General features: G+C 35.7%; 1 protein-coding gene across 1 annotated transcript in view; it reads left to right on the top strand.

Moving 5' to 3' along the window:
* The first annotated feature begins 311 nt into the window (after positions 1 to 311).
* The window catches only part of LOC129005105 (lysine-specific demethylase 6A-like), a 109,051-nt gene continuing 89,022 nt past the window's right edge, over positions 312 to 20,340 (top strand). Inside the window, exons 1-4 of the mRNA XM_054433911.1 lie at positions 312 to 457; positions 4,785 to 4,851; positions 5,558 to 5,750; positions 10,670 to 10,778. Coding sequence (XP_054289886.1) covers positions 390 to 457; positions 4,785 to 4,851; positions 5,558 to 5,750; positions 10,670 to 10,778 — 437 coding nt within the window. The 5' untranslated portion in view covers positions 312 to 389. The remainder of the gene's footprint in view (positions 458 to 4,784; positions 4,852 to 5,557; positions 5,751 to 10,669; positions 10,779 to 20,340) is intronic.

The raw sequence follows: 20,340 nt of genomic DNA, 5'->3' as shown, positions 1-20,340 counted from the left end.
TAAGTCCGGTAGTGAATTAGCAAATGCCCCCGCTTTCAAATGTTTGAGAAGGTAGCCTACTTGTCTACCAAAGCTTTTCTATAATGAATTAAAAAAAATAGTCTATAATATTAACTATAGGTATGCATTAACAGACAAACAATGAAATGTAAGAGTACCAGATAATGATTTCTTTACTTAATTTAACGTAAAAAAAACTATCGATAGTCTCATCGATAGTATAATACTATCGACCAACTATCGATATTTTCAAACTATCGATACTATCGATAGTACTATCGATAGTAAGTTTTCACTAGTTTGGATTTGTTGAAGTTTTTGTTGTGTTTACTATTGTGTTTTGTTGTGAGTGAATATTATTTGTGATGGTTTAGTGAATTGTGTATAAAATGGCTCAAGAAACTGACGAAATTAATTTAACGCCCCAAGAACTGCAAGTTTTATCGGAACTTGACAGGTACGGAGAAATGGCTACTTAAGTTAAGTTTACTTTTTTTTACTAAGGCACATAAATTGTGATGTTTTTACCTTACATAGTGATATTTTGATCTTTATTTTATGATATTGATGTATATAAAACACGGATTCCCTTCCCTCTATTTATTTAGTTTGTATCAAATTCGAGGGGGCGTAACCTCCACGGTGTTGTCTGCTTGTCCTATTAGGTTAGGTGTGAAAAGAAACTTTTAACTTAGGATTATTTTAAAAACCTCATCGCGAATGGGTGTAATTATTTCACCTTAAGTCATACCCCTTTACTTACCGTGCTTATATTGCAAGTTCAACCCAGATGGGATCCTAAGAATAAAAATTAGGTCATCATCTCTCTGTAACCTACTTCTTATGGGTACCGTATCTTCATAAGACATAGGCGATAGGCCCTACTTAATCATGGGTTAGGTCAATTAATTAGTTTACAGTTAACTTATGACATCCACCCAATTTGGACATCGAAAATGTAATAGGCTAATACAAATGCTTAAGTAAGTTAGCTTACAAGTGTTAAATTTGGAACCAAGATAGGCTAAGTTAAGTTAAGTTAGGCAAAGTTATTAAACTTGAAACGGCCTGATTAAAAAAACAAAGCAACTGTGCCTAAACAAACCAAACCTAAGTTGGCAAAATGTGTATCAAAATGGACCTTAGATTGGGTAGGTAAGTTGGTATAAAAAACTGTAGGGCCTAACTTAGGCCTAATCAGTTTCAAGTTTAACATAGGCCTAAATACTTAAATTGTAATAAGTTAGGTTACCTAACATACCTTAACATGTTTAAATTAGTGGTAAGTGAAATGTTAGGTAACACTTGGTTCCTCTAGGCTATTTTATAACGGTAACTTAGGCCCTAACTTACCTACTGATTGACAAAATTTCAAATTTAATCACTAGGCCTAGCCCTCATAATTAATTAGTAGTTCTGTGAAATTGGGTTCGGATCATAGTACTTGCCACTACTTTATTATCGGTGTATTGTACCGGCTCAACCATTGCTTTGCTGGGTACGTTCCACGCACAGGCCCCTGTGGTGGATCTAGGCAGATGCTTGGTAAAAGAGGCCGCTAACCTCTTAAACACTCGAGGGGCGCTTGTGGAGTCCAGCTCCAACTAAATATTAATAATTTAGCCTTGAAGGGTCCACGATAATAATTAGGGTAAGTAAGAACCAACCACGAATAACTTAGGCCTACTAGTGGTAAGACCATTGCACTTAAAAAACAAATAATTTAGTATAGATATCAGAGTGTTTTTGTGCGGTTTTTGGTTACAAAGAAAATTGAATAAATTGTAGCCTAAATTTAAATTTCCCATGTTATTCTTATGGAGAATGAGTAAACTGTTGTAGTTTGCTTGTTTGTATAAGTTAGGTAGGTATATATTTATCAAACTTGGCAAATGTATTTATTTTATACTAAGATTTCCATATTTGACTAAAACACACTTTATTAACCTCCCTGTAGCAGCAAACCTAGGCACCTCGTTAAACCTTATGTTTAAAATTTACCTAATTTAAAATCAAACACTGGTAAATGGAATTTCGCTTAGTCTGCAGGTTTGCTGTGGCAGGGGTATTTCTTTTTTGAATCAGTTAACCAAATCACAATACTGACAAATTACTTAAGCAGTAGGCCTATAATAGCTTCATCAGAATGACTCATCTTCAAAAGTCATTCAAGTGCAATTATCTTTACAGTACATTTGCATTGACATTCTGCTTCAACTTTTAAATAATAACTACATATTTAATTTGATAACTCTTACTTATGTTAATATCGTTTGAGTAACTTAGTTCCATTTAACCAAACAAAACATTTTTGAACTCATACAAAAGGATTATTTTGCGTACCGTAGTCTTTCAGCATCAAACTAACTTAGGTAGGCCTACAGTTTTATATTTCTTGTGTTCACCACCAACACCACCAATATAGCAGAGTTTACACTTTTTTTATTTTGATTGGCTATAGGCCTACTTACTATTACTTGTCAAGTAGAAAAACACTTTTAAAATCTTTTTTTAAATTCAATTTTTTTCTAGAAAACAAGTTTATCAGTAATTGGTACTTTAAAGAAAAGTGAGCTGAGGGTCTCCAATATATTTTTTTATGATGGAACCTGTCTCCCGACCCTCCATCTACTTGGGGACTAGCCAATGGTTTGAGGCCCAGGCCATTTCTAGGTAGAAAGAGGAACAAGAGGCAGATTTCTACCCAGACTGTATTTATCACGTTTGCTGCGGGTTACTATAATAATTATTTTAAGTTTAGAACTCGGCGGGGAACGTTGCTATTGCGTTTAGTGCCGGTTTCGTACATCATTTTGGTGCAATTCATTTTAAGATATGTCATTTTTGTATCTTACTGACAGTGCTTTTTAAATACTGTAGTATAGGGTTTTGGCTCAGATTTAGTTACATGGTAAAGGATAACGATAATGACTGTAGGCCTATTGTAGCAGGAACCTTACCTCAAAATTGTGCTTGACACCTTTTTTGTGGCATTTTTTATGGTCTATCCGAGTACTACACCCCTGCTTTTTCCCTCCATTTGGCAATATTGAGGGTCCAGTGCCAGATTTAGGGTACTTGCAGCCCTAGGCCAAATTACTTGAGCGGCCCTCCCCCGTGGTGGAAATTCCTTGCGATCGCGGAAGTAATCATGAATATCTCCTATGCATCAAAGAGACATCATCATCGACACCCGTGATCGCGGATGAAATCATGGACATCTCCCCTAAACCAAGTTTGGTGAGTCGGTGGCTCAGTCGGTAGCTCAGTCGGTAGCGTCACGGACTTCGGGCCCAAGGCAGCGATGTCGTGGGTTCGGATCCTGGTCACTGCCGAAAACATTTTATCAGTACAGTTCACCTTTGTACTGTACCCGCTCACCCCTTTCTTTGCTGGATGGGAAAAAGCAATGTTAAAAGAGGCCGCCAACCTCTTAAAAAAAAAACCATGATAGGTATCGATCCGTGACCGTGACCGTGGCAAAATCACGAACATCCCCCGCGGGCTGCAACAAATGGACATCATCCTCGACACTCGCGACTGTGGCGAAATCGTGATCATATACCGTGAGCTGTGACCTTGAGGATATCATCGCCGTCACCCATGACCACAGTAAAATCATGAACATCTCCCGCGGGCTGCATTTACGGGGACATCATCATCAGCGGCCGCGGCAAAATCGTGAACATCTCCCTCTGTCCATGGAGACATCATTATCGACAGGTTGGTAGTTGGTCACCTGTGATCGTGTCAAACTGGTGGTTTTAAAATTTGGGTAAATGATAATAATCACATAACGGAAACATAACACTTTAAAATAATAGTCTATGTTTATTCTCACACACAGTACAAACCTATTGTGAAATTTGCTGGAAAATTATGGTTGCGGATCAAATTTTTTTGATCAGCCACTGCAGGTTTTAAATTTCCTATTCTTTGCAACAAGCTGTAGTCAGTCAACATTTAGGGATTAATTAGTTTATATTTTTGATAATTTTTCAATGAAACTTGATTGTCTGGATAACCAAGTGCGGTTAAATAGTGTTTGCTTCCAACTGTGAAGGTTCAAAGCGGGATCGTGTTTCAGGCTACAGACACCATTTATCATTGGGCTATCGATTTATAATGCCATATCTAACAAAAGGCCGACGTAAGATAGTAACAAGATCAGGGTTTGGACTGTTCCCTTTATAAAAAAAATATATGTCTTGTGAAGTTGGTGGCCTCTTCTCTGTCACAGACATAAGCAATGATTAAATCTACTCCAAATGACTCCCAAGAACCTTGAGTTGGATAACTATAATACAGTAGAACCTCTTTAATCCGAACTAATTGGGACCGGAGGTAGTTCGGACTATTGAATAGTTTGGATTACAGAACATATTGTTGTTTTTACATAACAATTACTAGAGAAAAGTGAAAAATGCTTTATAAAGTAAAATACATTGTTTATTTAATACATTAGGAAACAGGGTATAAACAGTACTTTACATTACAATAGAAACAATTACAATATGTATAGGCCTACCAATAAATACAGTATCCAATAAAGAACTACTGTACTGTATATAGAGTATAGCAATGAGGCGTTCGGATTAGTGGACGTTCGGATTAAAGAGGTTCCACTGTAATTAGGTTGGCCGTATTATCTTTTTCCGTAATTTTATTTTGTAAATTCTGTACTGTATATCTTTCCTGTATGCAAAAATAATTCATCCGGGTAAGTCAAATCATAAGTCAAAGTAGATTTGTAATAATCCATAAATTGTTTTCTTTTGTTCCAGTCGGCAGTTTGGATTTCTCAAACTAAACTCGCCTGAACAGAGCAAGAAGAAAGAGCTGGTTGTAAAGGTAATATATAGTATATTTTTTTATTAATCAGCGTATCAACTACCTACTGTTTATAAATCTGGGAAAAATAACCTTTTCACTTGCAATTTTGAAACTACAAAGTAGTGGTTTATTTTATTAATGAAACATGTCTGGTTTGTTTGTGTTTAGTAAAGGCTACTTAGAACATGCTAAGTCAACATTCTTTTAAAAGGTAGCAACCTCACACCTAAATATAGGACTGGAGTAGGCCTATACAATATGTAACAGAGGCTATGGACATTTTAGAGCTTGAATCAGTCCAAAGTAAAGGAATTTTAAACTCAGTGTGCTTTCACTGAATTCAAATCTCCTTTAGATACTTGGACAGATTCAAATTATGTGAGTGAAACCCTTTTGTCTACGATTGTTAAAAGGGAATTTTTATTTATTTTGTCGAAGGTTAACTGGTGGGGAGAACTGTTTAGTTCTAACATAGCCTTTATAATAAGCCAATTTATAATTTTATATACAAAATTGTGGTGTATTTTTTCTTTACACTACGTTACATATTTTAAAACAAATATGCTTGTACAACATTTTTTGCAACGTAAGCTATGTGAATGGTAGAGTCTAATTCCTCCACATTTCTCATTTTCTTTATTCTCCCTGTGATGCTACTGACTTGAACGCTAACCAGTGAAGTAAGCAAACTACTCTTTGGTCAGTAAAACTGTAATTTTTGTAGGCAGTGAAATATCTGGAACGGATGCTTGTACAAGCTCAGGAAGAGAAAGAGAGGAACAAAACGCAAAAGAAAGATGAATCGGCCAATAAAGCAACGGAGAGCTCTGAATCTGACATCAAAGAGATCAGCATCGATCCTAAAACGTACTGCAAGCTCGGTCACTTCCATCTTCTGCTTGAGGACTACTCTAAAGGTACTTAACCTAGCTAATTATTACAGGTTCACTACACTAGACAAGGAATTGGACGGAACAGACAGGAATAGTAAAGGTAACAAAAAGGACAAATTCTGGCATTAGGGCTACCCTAGATGACATATAGAAAGGAAACTGCAATTTCTTACAGGAGTATATCCCTCCGAGTGTCCATAGTTTAGGCCTTAATGTCCGCCTATTTTTGGCGCATTTGCAAGGTTTTATTAAAACGGATCTGAGAAGCTTAAAACAATGTTAATTCTACTGTTCTATATACCATTTTGTTTGGAAAATCATGGGCTTCAATATTATACAAAAAACATAAGGAACATTTGTTTCAACAAAATTTTTTAGGTAAAAAAGAAATATTTTGGAAAAATAAAAATAAAAATAAGTTCGCGCTCAATGAAATTGTATAAATTATAGGCCTATAAATATTTGAAAATAGCCACTTTGTTCTAAATTTTATGAGGATTACAAATATATAATAATATAAGGAAGTAGATTTGCAAATAAATAAGCTATGGGCAAAAAACAGATTTCAGTAGCCTACATAGCGTTTAGCTAAGAATGCATAGCCTAACCATAGCTAGGAATCTGGCTGATAATTTACATCAATATCACTACCTACTTCTTCAGGATCATCAACCAGCCCTTCAAAATCACTTAAATCTTCTTATAATGCACCACGTATATCACTACTTTTGATTTTTAACACTAAAACAATGATAAACGTAATAAAACACATCAGTCATCGGTCCGAGGGTAACCTAGCTGTTTACAGATACGCACGTCAGCTGTCTGCTACAATTACGATCGGCTCGTAGAACATAAAGCGCTTAGAGACAGACCTCTGGAGAAAGCAAAGAATATAACGAAAAGAACGATACCTAACTCGATCCAGTTCAATCTGATTCAGTCAGTCATAGAGCCTTTGCCGTAAACGATGTTCGCGCGTCGATTTTTTGACGAGTGACGCTCGGAGGGTTAAATACAGCTTAAGTGCATATATACTTAAGTAAGCAAGCTTAAGTGCTTGAGTAATTCCAGACTGAGCTTATATTGTATTTGACCATACAGTTCCAGTCTGTTTCATTTCCGTTTCTTTCCTGCCAAGTGTAGTCCAAGCGCTTCAACCTCAGCGATAGGAGTCAAGACACGAAACGCCACATAAGAAAATGTTGATTGAATGCTCTTTTGAGAATTTACAAGATTCGTAGTTTCGTAGCAAGGCATGTTGTTTTCCCACACCTTTTCCTGTGTAGTGTAGCAGTTTTTGTTTGATAACAAAATAAGCATCCATGAAACAATCAAACAAACACATTTTCAAACAGCTAGTTTATACTTTGGTGTAAATTAAACAAAAAGATGTTAATTGCATTGAAAAGCTGTTTATTATTGATTAAATATATAATGTTAACTTTGAAAACATGTTTAAGAGAAGCTCTTAGACAATCTGCCCGTGAGGCAGACCCCTTAGGGAATTTTTTCATACCAATAATTTTCGGCAAACCTGCACACTGTAAGCTTTAGTGTGATGTGATGTTACATATGCCTATATTATTATTTAGCTAGTAACCTGTAAGCCATGACTACAAATTTGGCTTTGTCATTTTAATAATGTAGTAGATTGTTCTCAAACTAAACAACTCATACTTGAGTATTTGTAAAAACTCTACTAATAACTCATACACCCCTAACACCCCTAATTCCTTGTAACGGATAAGTAGCAAAATGGTGAAATAAATCCAGAGCGCGCTGATCATAAAACCAACAACTGATCGTTTTTTGAGGTTTTAGATTGCATCGAATGAGCAGAAATAATTGACAGAACCAAAAGGAGTTTTTTATCAAAACTATTTGCATTTTTATAAAAGCTAAAATTTCTGATAGTTGGATGAGAAATAATTGAAATAGTTAGTAAAAGATAAGATTACATGTGAGAAATGCTGTTAATCATTTCTGTTTTGTTTGAATCTATCTATGTAAAATAAATTTGCTTCAACTATATACAAAATAGATATAACCAACTACGTAACTATGTTTATTATAACTCGCCTTCCATTTGGTGTTATGTTTATTTAACATTCCACTGAGAATTTTTAGGGAGTTTCTATTAAGTTCTTGTTTGAAAAAAAAAATAATTTCCGTCACACATCTTTTAGGGTACATATTTTATGTTACCTATATGTTATCATTATTTTAGCCATCCATGTTTTATTTTTATTTGCAGAATGGTAATTTTTTGTCAAATAATTTCTTGGTGAAAGTATATTTTTTAAGGAATCAATTATTAAAAGTTTAGAGTTATTGGGATTTTCGACCATAAAAGTTAAACAGACAAGTTAGTGGTTTAGTTGTGCCTATAGTTTTGGACAGATGTGATGAACCCAGGAGGATTTGTGTACTAGCCTGGGTATTGTACATCGGCGCGGCCGCCGCCGGTCCTTTATTGCTGCCGGTTGATTGAGTTCACTCTAAAGGGGACTAGAAAGGCCATTAACAAAAAATAATTTTTTAACAACAAATACATAGAAATGAAACAACATGATATTGTTGTTTAACTAAAAATACCTCTTTAAATACCAAATCGATCAACATTAACATATTTTATTAGCGTACTTGTTATGATATCACGTCACGATACAACTTAAATACTACAGTATTTACAAGAATAAAATCATGATAATGAGTAGGCCTAGGCCTGACAGCCGTTGTTTGATTTAATTTCCCCTTTAGTTGGTACATTTTCCAATATTGTTAGAATAATCACAGAGAAGTAAGGTAGAAAGGAAACATTCAATGGCACACTTAAGTGGTGTCTAGCACTAGTGCTGCTGGTCTTCTAAAGCAAAGCCCAACACCACCCCTTTCGCCATCATGTACTACAACGCTCACGGTGGAGGAAGACCCTGTGCCCTTTTCGATAGGTATTTCCACAGAGTGCTTGCCACTCGGGGCTCTTCCTTACTCGTCATACTCATATGTAAATTTCCGACACAACATACTAAGGCTGAAAGCACACGGTCGTCCCTTAAGCGAGTTTCCTCTGTACCTTACTTCTCTGTGGAATAATTGGGATGTAATTATTGCTTAATATTGAAAATTGGAAAGTTCCCTATTGTAAATTAATGTTACAAGTAAACAAATAAAATATGGAAACGTCAAGTGATTGGCGTGAAATTTGGTAGCAAATTATCGAGAATTTTTGAACTACAATACCACACTTTTTTATTAGTATTTATAATACTGTATTAATATTAAAGACAAATTGTTGTGATTGGGCTCTCTCATCCCTCTTGGTGTAAACTTAGTCGAGCAGCAGTAATAAAGTACTGGCTAGTGCATCGGTGAACAATTCACGGCTTAGGACACACACCCAACTATTTTTTCACCAAAGCCTGTCCACAAATGTAGTTGGGATCACCTCGGATAAGCAATATTGTTAGCAATTTGTAGTATCTATAACAAACCCCAAAATATGTAGGGTTCAAATGACAACAAGGGAATTACCATTAATTCTGTCATAAAACCTGTGCTGAACTTACTAACTCTTAAATCTAAAAGATGTTAAATACACGGTGAATCTTTTATTGCTCTTCAAAAACCACTATTCCACTTTCAAATGTGTATTCCAGCCAATATATAAGAGTGGCATTATACAGTAACATCAAAGAGGGAGTGTGACCCAATTAACCATTATCAGTTGCTGATAAGCCTGATGCCCAGTATGCTTCTGGTATGGCCTGAATTGATACTGTTGCTTACCAGAATCCAACAGAACACTGCTACTACTAATACTAAACATTTAGCAAGTTTTTAAACTCTCAAGAGGAAAATCAGATTTTTATTTTAACCTATAATTGTTAGATAATTTTACCAACTGGTGCAATAGGAATTTACACACAGTGCTGGCTGCTCGGGCACTTTCTTGCTCGTCACAAGAAAATTTCCCCAAAACATTTTTTTTAAGAGGTGGGCGGCCTCATTTAACCTTGCTTTTGCCCGTCCACATAGACTAACTGCCCATGCGTGAATTGTTTCTCAGCAAAGCAAGGGGTGAGCCAGTACAGTACAAAGGTAAACTGTACTGATAAAATATTTGTGGCAGTGACCTGGATCCAAACCCACAACATCGCTGCCTTGGGCCGGTGACACTACCGACTGAGGCACCGACTCATTAACATACCAGAGCCGAGTGTTTCTCTTAATCCAAATCAATATTTTTTGTTAATTCTATCGCATTTCACTCTTAGAGAAACAGCAAACAGATGGATGTAAAAAACTCTTTACTGAAAGAATTCCTAAATGAAAAGATTTGCAAAATCCTAAGAACTAACAATATGGACCAAGTAATGTTCCTTAAGTCAATGATCTGTTGTCACAAAAATATCCTACTGAAGATCAGTTTTAATGTAACTTACATATTTTCACCTTGTCTTGGGAAATATTTAGTCTATTGCGGTTGATTATAGTCTATCAGTTATAATTTATTACGTTATCACATTAAAACTGTGTTGAACAGCATTGAAACAGCAGGCAAACAAAAAAAAAAGATTTGCGTAACTTAGGTAAGATGATTAGAGTTTCACCCTGCCCTCCCCAACAGTGAAGGAAGACCCTTGTGCATGTGTGATAGGAATTTCCACACAGTGCTCGCTGTTCAGTCTCTTCCTGCTTGTCACGAGTACATTTCCACTCCAACATACCAGAGCTTCGTGCAGGCAACTGAAGGCTTGTGTATGGTGGTTTTAATTTTGGATTTTGGCTAGTTTTCCTCCTGAAAGATTCTTAAACATTACTCTTTGTATCTTCCAAATATTTTTTAATGTTTTTGTCATGTAAAATACACATCAAACAGTTAAATGTGCAAGTGTCATGTAAAAGACAGTTAACAATAAGAAACTGGTCTGTTTCAGCAATGTCTGCGTATCAGAAGTTTTTCAACCTGAAGCCAGACTATTGGAAAGACGCAAACTTCCTTTATGGACAGGGACTGGTGTACTTTCACTTCAATGCATTCCAATGGTAAGTTTTCACAAATTTTATTTTTTAATATTTTTCCCTTGGATATGAATTTTGATTTAAGTGTTGAACTGATTTTACTTCAGTTTTTGACTACGTTAACAAGAGTGATTGTCAACATAGAGGTGGGAAATGAACTGGCTTGAGTAGTGGTGAATAAATCTGTTTACAATGAGTCCGGCTCAAGCTTGAGTTCACCTAACTAGAAAACTAAAAATGATCTCTTTTGCGAAGTGGGCTTTATCTCTACTCGAGAACTATCTGCTCTAAACCCACCAGTGGGGGCTGGTCCATAAGGAGTCTGGTACCGATTCCTCCCATTTTCAAGTAAAAAATAAAAATAATAATAATAAAATAAATATTTCCTACATTTGAATGTGTCAAGTAAACGTCAGCAAGGTCAATATTTTTAGGATGGGTGATAATGGACGCAACATGCAACAGGTAGTAGTCCTATGCGGTTACTCAGTGGATATCAGTCCAAACTCCCATATAAACCACATGGAAAAATTTGACTAATCAGTAATCACTGCGCTGCATCAGGATCTAATGCCACATATGGCGTTTGGGATTCCTTCCAAATAGTAGTTCTAACTATTGCCACAATGAGCGCTGCGGTCTGTTGACTAACAAAGTAAACACGACGCAATATTACCACTGTCATCAAATAAGTGAATACAGTATCATCTAGTGATTCGTAGTTGTTATGTTTATCGTGCTGCTGGTATTTGATGTGTCAATTAATTTAGGCTACTATTGTTTCTCTAGAAGTGTTGTTTAATGATAATAATGAACTATGAATTCTGTTAAAAATATCTCTATAAAGTATGGGAGTGGTGTGGAGATTTGTGAATAAAGAGACAATGAAGGCAATTATGTACATACAGTTTATATAAAAAATAGGGACCTAGAGCAACGTTTAAATATCACTCAATTTTTAACTTTTAACCGAAACCCTCCCCCGGTATCAGTAATCTCCCAATGGTTCAAGAATGGTCAATTTTATGCCCCTCCAAAAGGTTGGAGTGTGCGGCGGCATACGTCGCACACCCCTCAGGTGCCCTGGGTGCCTTGATGTCATTGCAATAATCTGCATGACAAGCTTCTGTTATGATGGGTTGAATTGATGGGCGTACCGGTACCTGTTTTACATAATCCAAAAATGCTAGTTTCTCAACCAGATAACAACTGAATTAACCTCAAACTGTTGTTTTGGTGTTGTTTAATGAATAGTGATAGTGATGTAGGCCTGGTGCGTGTGTAAATCATTAACTAATTGTAACTTTCATTGAATGGGTTTCACATCCAGTTCAGTTAAATGTATGCCATACATTTCCAGTTGGTTAATATTGTACAAATACAATAGGTTCTCAGGATGCCGGTAAACTGTCTGGGTAGCTGAGTGGTTATAAGTGCTCGCCTAGTAATCAAAAGGTCGCCGGTTCAATCCTGAGAAAAGTCAAGTAGCTTTTTGATGGTTCGAAACTGGACCCAGCTGTTCCTGATCATTGGGCTTTAAATAAACTAGCTGTTACCCACGGGCTTCACCCCAAGTATTAATAAAACTATTGATTGGTTAAGTTAACCTGAAATAAACAAAACACTGTAAAAGAAACAAATAATCACACCTGATTATAATAAGGCAATAAATTGAAAGAATAACAAACAAATAAGTACAGCTGAGGTATTTTTAACATTAGGTATATGAAAAGTTCCCTTTAGAAAGGAATTACGACCTTAAAGGGCAATTTATGAAATAATGGATAGTTTTACGCAAGGTTTCTCGTCATGACGAACATTTTAAGTATATGGTTTATGGGGGTGTGACTTGTAGTTTTCTCAAAAGTTCATGGGTACTTTTGGCTTTATATATAGACTAGCTGAACCCGGCAGACGTTGTCTTGCCTTTGACTATTTATAATTTAAGTACCGTAACGTTTAATTGTCTTATTATATATGAAGTGCTTATAACTAAATTAAAATACGTACGACAACTAATGAAACACATATAGTACAAAGGATAACCGATTCTTTATTATTGCTCTTATATTAATGCTAGTGGGTAGACAATAATTTTGGTCTTTCTATTCGACTCCATCACGTCCTGGTTGAAGTTCGTTCGCTACGCTCACTCACCTTTAGGTTGGAGCTCGTTCGCTGCGCTCACTTGCCTTCAGGTTAGCTCGTTCGCTACGCTCACTTGCCTTCAGGTTAACTCGTTCACTACGCTAACTCGCCTCCACGTTGAAGTTCGTTCGCTATGCTCACTCACCTTTTGGTTGCAAATTAGCTGTTGTCATAAATGTAAAAGAAATAATAGTGCTGCACCCTGTTGGTAATCCTTGTAACTTTTATACTTATAGATGATCCTGACTAATGATACCGCTGATCTTAGTCGGTAACAAAGTTACACAGGTCATCACCATTCACACCATTCTACACTCATCCTGCACTCATATTTGGGTTAAAATACGCAGCTAGGGAGTGTCTCCATCTCAATAATTGATAATTGATAATAAAAAAATAAAAATCTTTATCTATTACTTATCTATTACTTATTTAATACACAATCAGGTTTTTTGTGACAATTACTCCTCCGAAACTACTGAACCGATTGACATGTTTTTGGTATCATTGGAAAGAGCGTAACGTGAAGTTGTGCAGGAAACTTTCTTTTTAGGAAAATAATTAGAGAGTGAGGCCCTAAGGCCCTTTAAAGTTTAGTATTTCTCCATAAGATTAACATGGGAAACAAACATTGTTATGAAACTCCAGCTGTTGTCAGAAATGCTGCTCTGCTATTTAATTTAATTTGTTTACAAGATGAATTGTTTCTTGGTGCCATGTGGTCTATGAATTATTATTTTGCATATATTTCAAATGCAATACACTATATAAAGTGATAGTAATACATCACTAAAAATTTTATGAGATCTTCATTTAAATAACCAATAAGAACGATTGAGCCTTTGCCTATATGTTTCCTGGTAAGTGTGTTGTAACTGTTTCTTATAGTATCTTATAGTAAAACCAAATTATTCTTTTCTGAATTCTCACCCCATAGCAAAGCACGGGCAGAGCAACTAGTACTTATTTAATACGCAAGTAGGTTTTTTGTGACAATTACTCCTCCGAAACTACTGAACCGATTGACATTTTTTTGGTGTCATTGGAAAGAGCGTAACGTGAAGTTGTGCAGGAAACTTTCTTTTTTTGGAAATGATTAGATAGTGAGGCCCTGGGGCCCTTTAAAGTTTCGTATTTCTCCATAAGATTAACATGGGGAAAAATTGTTATGAAACTCCAGCTGTTGTCAAAAATTAAAAGTGGGAAGAAGAACATTATGTTAATTGTAAACAGTCAATAAGTTTGCTAATTTAACAGTTTGCTACAAACACTGACTTGGTTGAAATGAAATATTTACTACAGTAGAGTCCCGCAAACTCGGCACTCGATAACCCGGCAGTCTGGATAACTCGGCCATCACCTGGCTCAGAAAATTAGTGATTTTTTGAGTCCGAGTTAAACATGGACTCAAGCCAGCTCAAGTCATATCATTCTCAGCTCGTACAAATGATTTGTTGTACTACAACTGATGACTTAATACTAACTTGAAATGTAAATATACATAAAAGAGGTAGTTAATTTTAGCTTAAAAATTGTATTGTTCTTCTTTTAAACCCTAGTTCCCCATAACACGGCATTTCACAAACTCGGCACCCTTCCAGTCCACATTACGCCGAGTTTGCGGGACTCTACTGTATTTGAACTTGGATTGGCGTAAATATTACAATGGAAAAAGCGAGAGAGCCTGGATAAATTGATATAATCTGTTATGTACATCTTGAGTATTTCCACAATCTTTGAGTCGAATATTTTAAAGTCATCAGAAATTATGACTGTTATTAGTTTTAAAATAACGCCTGTAATACTTAGCAATTGCTCGAATTTGAACAACAGGGACACTAGTAAATAATAATATATGTTTATAAATGCAATTTATATTAGCTGTTTTGGCTATTTGGCTTTCTAGTCGTTATTACCTTGGGCATTTTCCTTGAATATTAGAGTTCCAGAAATTCACCCAATTGTAATAAATAAGAACATTATGCTAATTTAATTTTTTTTATATAAAACCTTTACAGTAATAATGCATGTTTGGTGAATCACAGGGTACAAGGAACTAGCCTAGAGAATTGTAGAAATTAAAGCAATACAAACAAGTGATTCAGTCAGGAAAACAACTGCTACGACCACATGTGGTTTGTTTACAAGGCGTATGATTGTTTACTCCCTATTCACATACACTAGATGCTTGAAAATGTCTGCTCTTAGATAGCACTGTTAAAAGCTAGCTCTTACAGTTAATTTGTTATATTTGTAAACCACTACAAATACCGCAGTTAGTTTTTAATTTAGTTAACACTTTTTTTTTGTTATGTTAAATCTTCAACTGTTAAAACTTATTAATTTACAAATGTCAGTTAATCCATGTCAATTACGTAAGTTAAGCATATATGCCAGTAGTTTATCTTATGATCTCATTATTATTGGCAGCTGCCCCTGTGAATGATGCTATCTGACAAAATGTAGACGTTCACTAGTATCAAGAGCAGGCCTTGAATTGTTCCCTTACAAAACATGTGTACAATTCCATTAGCATTGGAAAGTCCTTATTTTGGGGGGATAAAATATCTTTTTAAGGATCACTACCCATGAAGGATACCCATTACCCATGCACATTAAAGCCATGATTTTCTGCGGCTTTTAGGTGCTACGCTGACACAGTGAATGTAGCACGTCTCAGCTACAATGGCGTGGCCAAATAGTATAAAAGCTCTCATTCCAATACAGCTACTAATCCAAACATCGTATCGCCGAGCTACTGAGTATAAAAAGTGGTCTTAAGATTTTCTTTGAGAATCTAAGGCTAAGCGCACACAGGCAATTTTTCAATCGACCAATTTTAATATCAGCCGATTTAAAATCACCTTTTGTTTATGTCTAGTTGTACGCTTGTGCAACATTTTAGTTGAGGAATGGATTTTGTTGACTGTTGTGTTGTTGTTTAAAAAACACAATGTAAAATACGACGGACAAATTTGGGACATGCCAAAGATATTTAAATCGACACGATTCTGGATCGACAGTGTGCGGGCTTCCATCCCCATCTATGATGCATAGATGAGCCAACGAAATAGTTGCTTTGAAATAATCGTGTGTGTGCGCTAGGTTACCTACCTTAACTAGTATATAGCTTATAATTGTTTCATTGTTTACTGATAGGGATTCATAGAGTACTTATATTCTATCTTTTTCTTATTCTTTGATGATACTTTTTTCCAGATCCTGTTGTTTCCATCCTTCTCCTTGTTCCCTCCTGTTCCTGACAACTCTTCTGAATTGTTTGCCATCAAATCTGAAGGTCGCTGGTTTGATTCCAAGCAAGATCATTTCTGGACTCAGATGCCAATCGTCTTTGTGCTTTCAATTAGTGATACTATCTAACAAAAGGTCATTGTTTGATAGTAACATAACTAGGATTTTTATTGTGCCCTTACAAAAATGGTTTAAAAAATAATAATAGTTAAATTACACAAATTTAAACTAATAAATTTGCTTGCAACTGAAATAATAAATGCATATTTTTAGCTAATGTGTAAATTCAATTCAATTCAATTTTTATTTATTCAGAAAAAGAAACATTACATATTATTTTTTACATCAAACACTCTGAAATTAGATCCCTGCGAAGCAAAGCTTGTGTGCAGGGACCGAGTCACAAACATCAAGTGAAAAGAAAACACTGATGAGTGAATTATATAACAAAAAATTAAAACACACATCATAGAACTATCCCTAAAATAATAGAAACAAAATTACGTCAAAACTAACGTCCAGTGTCACCAACATGAACTATACATGAAAAAACTTTTGAATTAACAATGTGATAAGAAGTCAATTTGTGTTATATTTAATCTATGGTGATTCTGAATCTAGGTTATATTTCCAAAGCAAAACAGAGCAATATTGCGGCCAACCATACCGATCCTTAGGTCTGAGGAGAAAATTACAGCATTAATGGTGCTTTGGAGGGTATTGAACTTTTCTAAAACCTATTGTGAACTGAGATTAATATTTTTTCGTTAAATTTAAAGATAGGCCATTAAAAATTAAAGATAGATAGATTCATAGTTTTTTTTTTTAATATTCAACGAAATGTATTATGTATTTTAACTTGATCCTGCAGATTGCTGTAAACTAATCAAAAGGTTAGTTAGTAACTTTTGTTTTGTGAGGTGAGAGTGGTAACAGTGTCTAGCATGCATGCGCCCCTAATCACTCCGATCCGTAGCGCCGAGCCAGCATAGTGGCAGTGCAGTGGCAATACGATGCGTACCGCTCGGGTGCTCGTCAACATCCCTACAGACTACCTGTATAACCAATGTTTGTTACCAATGTTGTAACGAAATTGATGCGTAATTCTGGAAAATAGTTTACATTTTCTAACAATTATTTCTTCCTATGAACCCAGAGTTTTTTTTTTAATCTATTTACTTTTATTTTTAGATATTAAAAAACATTCCTCTCGGCCGTGCGCCCTTTGGGAGCTTGCGCCCTATTGGGAATTCCGACCCTGCACCCAAATATTTGAAAGTTGTCACAAACTCGATCGGCTCACATGCTACACACGCTACAACCCCGTCCCTGTGCATTCTTAATTGTAGATTTTGAGGGTCACTATTTGCCCGTAAAGAAATAACCTATATACCTACTTAGTTTTAGAGGAATTGGTTAGCATATTCTGATCAAATAAGTTTATTTCAAAGATTTATCTGAGTAAAAGTGTTGTCATGACAAAAACCTGTTTTAAATCTACACTCAGTTGAACCTTAGTACACCCACTAGATAAAAAGGAGTTTAAATCGCTCATAGCACCATGTTTAACTGGTTAACCTTGGACGAGAGGAGAGGTGCTCTGAGGGGTCAGTGACCGAATACACGTGCGTTGCCATGACAACGACGCCAGCGCTGGTAGTTCATATACTCACCGATAGAATGCGGACAAGTCGTAGTTCACCAATCAGCTGTTCTGCGCTAGCGTTGGTAGTTGCCGCGCTCGCCGACAGAATGCACTGTTTCTACACCGCAGTTGACAGACAATCCGATAGGTGTCGCGCGCTGCTCAACAATGTGTATTGTTTTGTTCGGATCGGTCACTCGGCTACAGACAGACAACGTTTATTGGGAATCCCGACCCGAGTAGGCAAAATTACGGGTCGAAAACCGGTCCACGACTGAGGATGGACAGGTCGGGGCTATTGTGAGGGAATTGTGAAGTTTCCGTTGCAGACACCCCACACTACGACTGGGCTATAAAATATAACGTCCTTACTTGTCTCCCATCGTAAATAGTTTGTTAGCAACGAATTTTAAATCTTACAACGTACTGTTTTTTAGGTTAGGTCACAACAGCACCGTGTATTTACTTTTGTACAGATTACAACTATGCTAAGCGGGTATTAAACATGTTTTATTTTCGCACGATTTGAACAATGTGCTTCAAAACTGCATAAGAATAATAGTATTGATTACACATGCATGCATGCACATAAACAACGTGTATGTGTGTAAAATCAATTATAATACTTTTGAATTTGACCACTGAAACTACAATTAATTTTAGAGCAATTTGGGCTATTGAGCTTGTCTGCCGTTCCACCTACCAAACGTTTGTTTTTGTTACCGTGTCAATATAGTTTTTGAGTAAACATACGGTATAACCTTAGTTCCTAAGGATTTCACTGTTTTTTGTTGTGTTAAAATAAAGTAGTAAATCGTAACCATTCATATGCAACGTTGTAAACTAAACGGTGAATATATTTAGAGAATCATTATTTTTCGTTTGTCTTTGTGTAGGCAACATAATTATTTTGAGATTATTTTCGAGGTGACTTCTATACAGGATATACCGCAATACAGTATGTATAGGTAGCCCATGGATGTATATAGTCAAGCAAATTTGATATATGTACGTTAAGCTATATAGCCTGTAAAGGTTGTTAGCAGTGTTATTGTGTTATTTTGACTATTTAAAAGTGAAGTACTCAGTATAAGTATAGCATATGAGGGTCGTTAGCAGTGTTATTGTGTTATTTTGACTATTTAAAAGTGAAGTACTCAGTATAAGTATAGCATATGAGGGTCGTTAGCAGTGTTATTGTGTTATTTTGACTATTTAAAAGTGAAGTACTCAGTATAAGTATAGCATATGAGGGTCGTTAGCAGTGTTATTGTGTTATTTTGACTATTTAAAAGTGAAGTACTCAGTATAAGTATAGCATATGAGGGTCGTTAGCAGTGTTATTGTGTTATTTTGACTATTTAAAAGTGAAGTACTCAGTATAAGTATAGCATATGAGGGTCGTTAGCAGTGTTATTGTGTTATTTTGACTATTTAAAAGTGAAGTACTCAGTATAAGTATAGCATATGAGGGTCGTTAGCAGTGTTATTGTGTTATTTTGACTATTTAAAAGTGAAGTACTCAGTATAAGTATAGCATATGAGGGTCGTTAGCAGTGTTATTGTGTTACTTGGTATTTTGCCCTTTGCGTGACTCGAGTTGGAGTACTACTTTGATGAAGTCTTCAGTGTGGCATATTACACCCCATCACATCGACATGAAACATTTTACATTATACAGCTTCGTACCACTCGCCATGTACTTCTACTATACTTACCCTCATCCTATTCAGCCTTTGTTACTGCAGCTATGCTAAACTGGAAGAGAAACATTTTGTATAAGTTAACTCAAAGACCTCAAGTACAGTGTTTACGATTTGTGAGAGTTGAGAAGCTCATTTGTCTATTTTTGTTCAAATAAATTCCGACGCTAGATATCGGGATGCTTTAGTACCCAAAGCCAAAGATAAGTAATTAAAATAGGCAAATTGTTTCTGTCATTTACAAAGAATAACATACATAACATTCTATAAAGTGTCATATATGTTTCCCCCAAAACACTGAGACTGAGACTCCAAAAAAGGAAACGATAATAATTTGTTAAGTTGACCCAAATGACGATCAGCACCAAATAATTGTCACATCACACCAGCGCTCCCTGCGGTTTATGCTGAAACTGCAGCTGTGGGTGTGTTAACTCTATGGCAATTGGCTGTCAGAACTGATTAATTATTCCATGTTTCTCGCCTCTATGCGCTTTGTAGTGACATTTGCAGCGTGGATTCACTAATTAATCAAACTTGGCTTTACGTTTCAACAGATTAGTTTGCGTTTAGTTTGAATCGTGCAACTTTCTCATGATTTATAAAAAACTATTAACATTTCTTTGGAGCAAAAGAAAGAATCAAGATTTGCTCATCTATTTTGCAAACGATTGAATTACGCTTGTTTGAGGTTCCCAACTCAAACGGCAAAGACATTAAAAAATAAATAAGATTTTATTAAAAAATTTTATGAAAAGACATATTACTATGTTAGAAAGACACGCATAGCTAAAATAAAGGTCATTTTTGAAATCCTTACAAAATTTACAGTAAGAAT

The sequence above is a fragment of the Macrosteles quadrilineatus genome, unplaced genomic scaffold, assembly GCF_028750875.1.
Source record: "Macrosteles quadrilineatus isolate MER2022 unplaced genomic scaffold, UCM_ALF_1.0 Scaffold_16__1_contigs__length_3527350, whole genome shotgun sequence".
Taxonomy (NCBI): Eukaryota; Metazoa; Arthropoda; class Insecta; order Hemiptera; family Cicadellidae; genus Macrosteles; species Macrosteles quadrilineatus.
The sequence above is the reverse complement of the archived record's forward strand: the minus strand, read 5'-3'. Positions and strand labels throughout refer to the sequence as shown.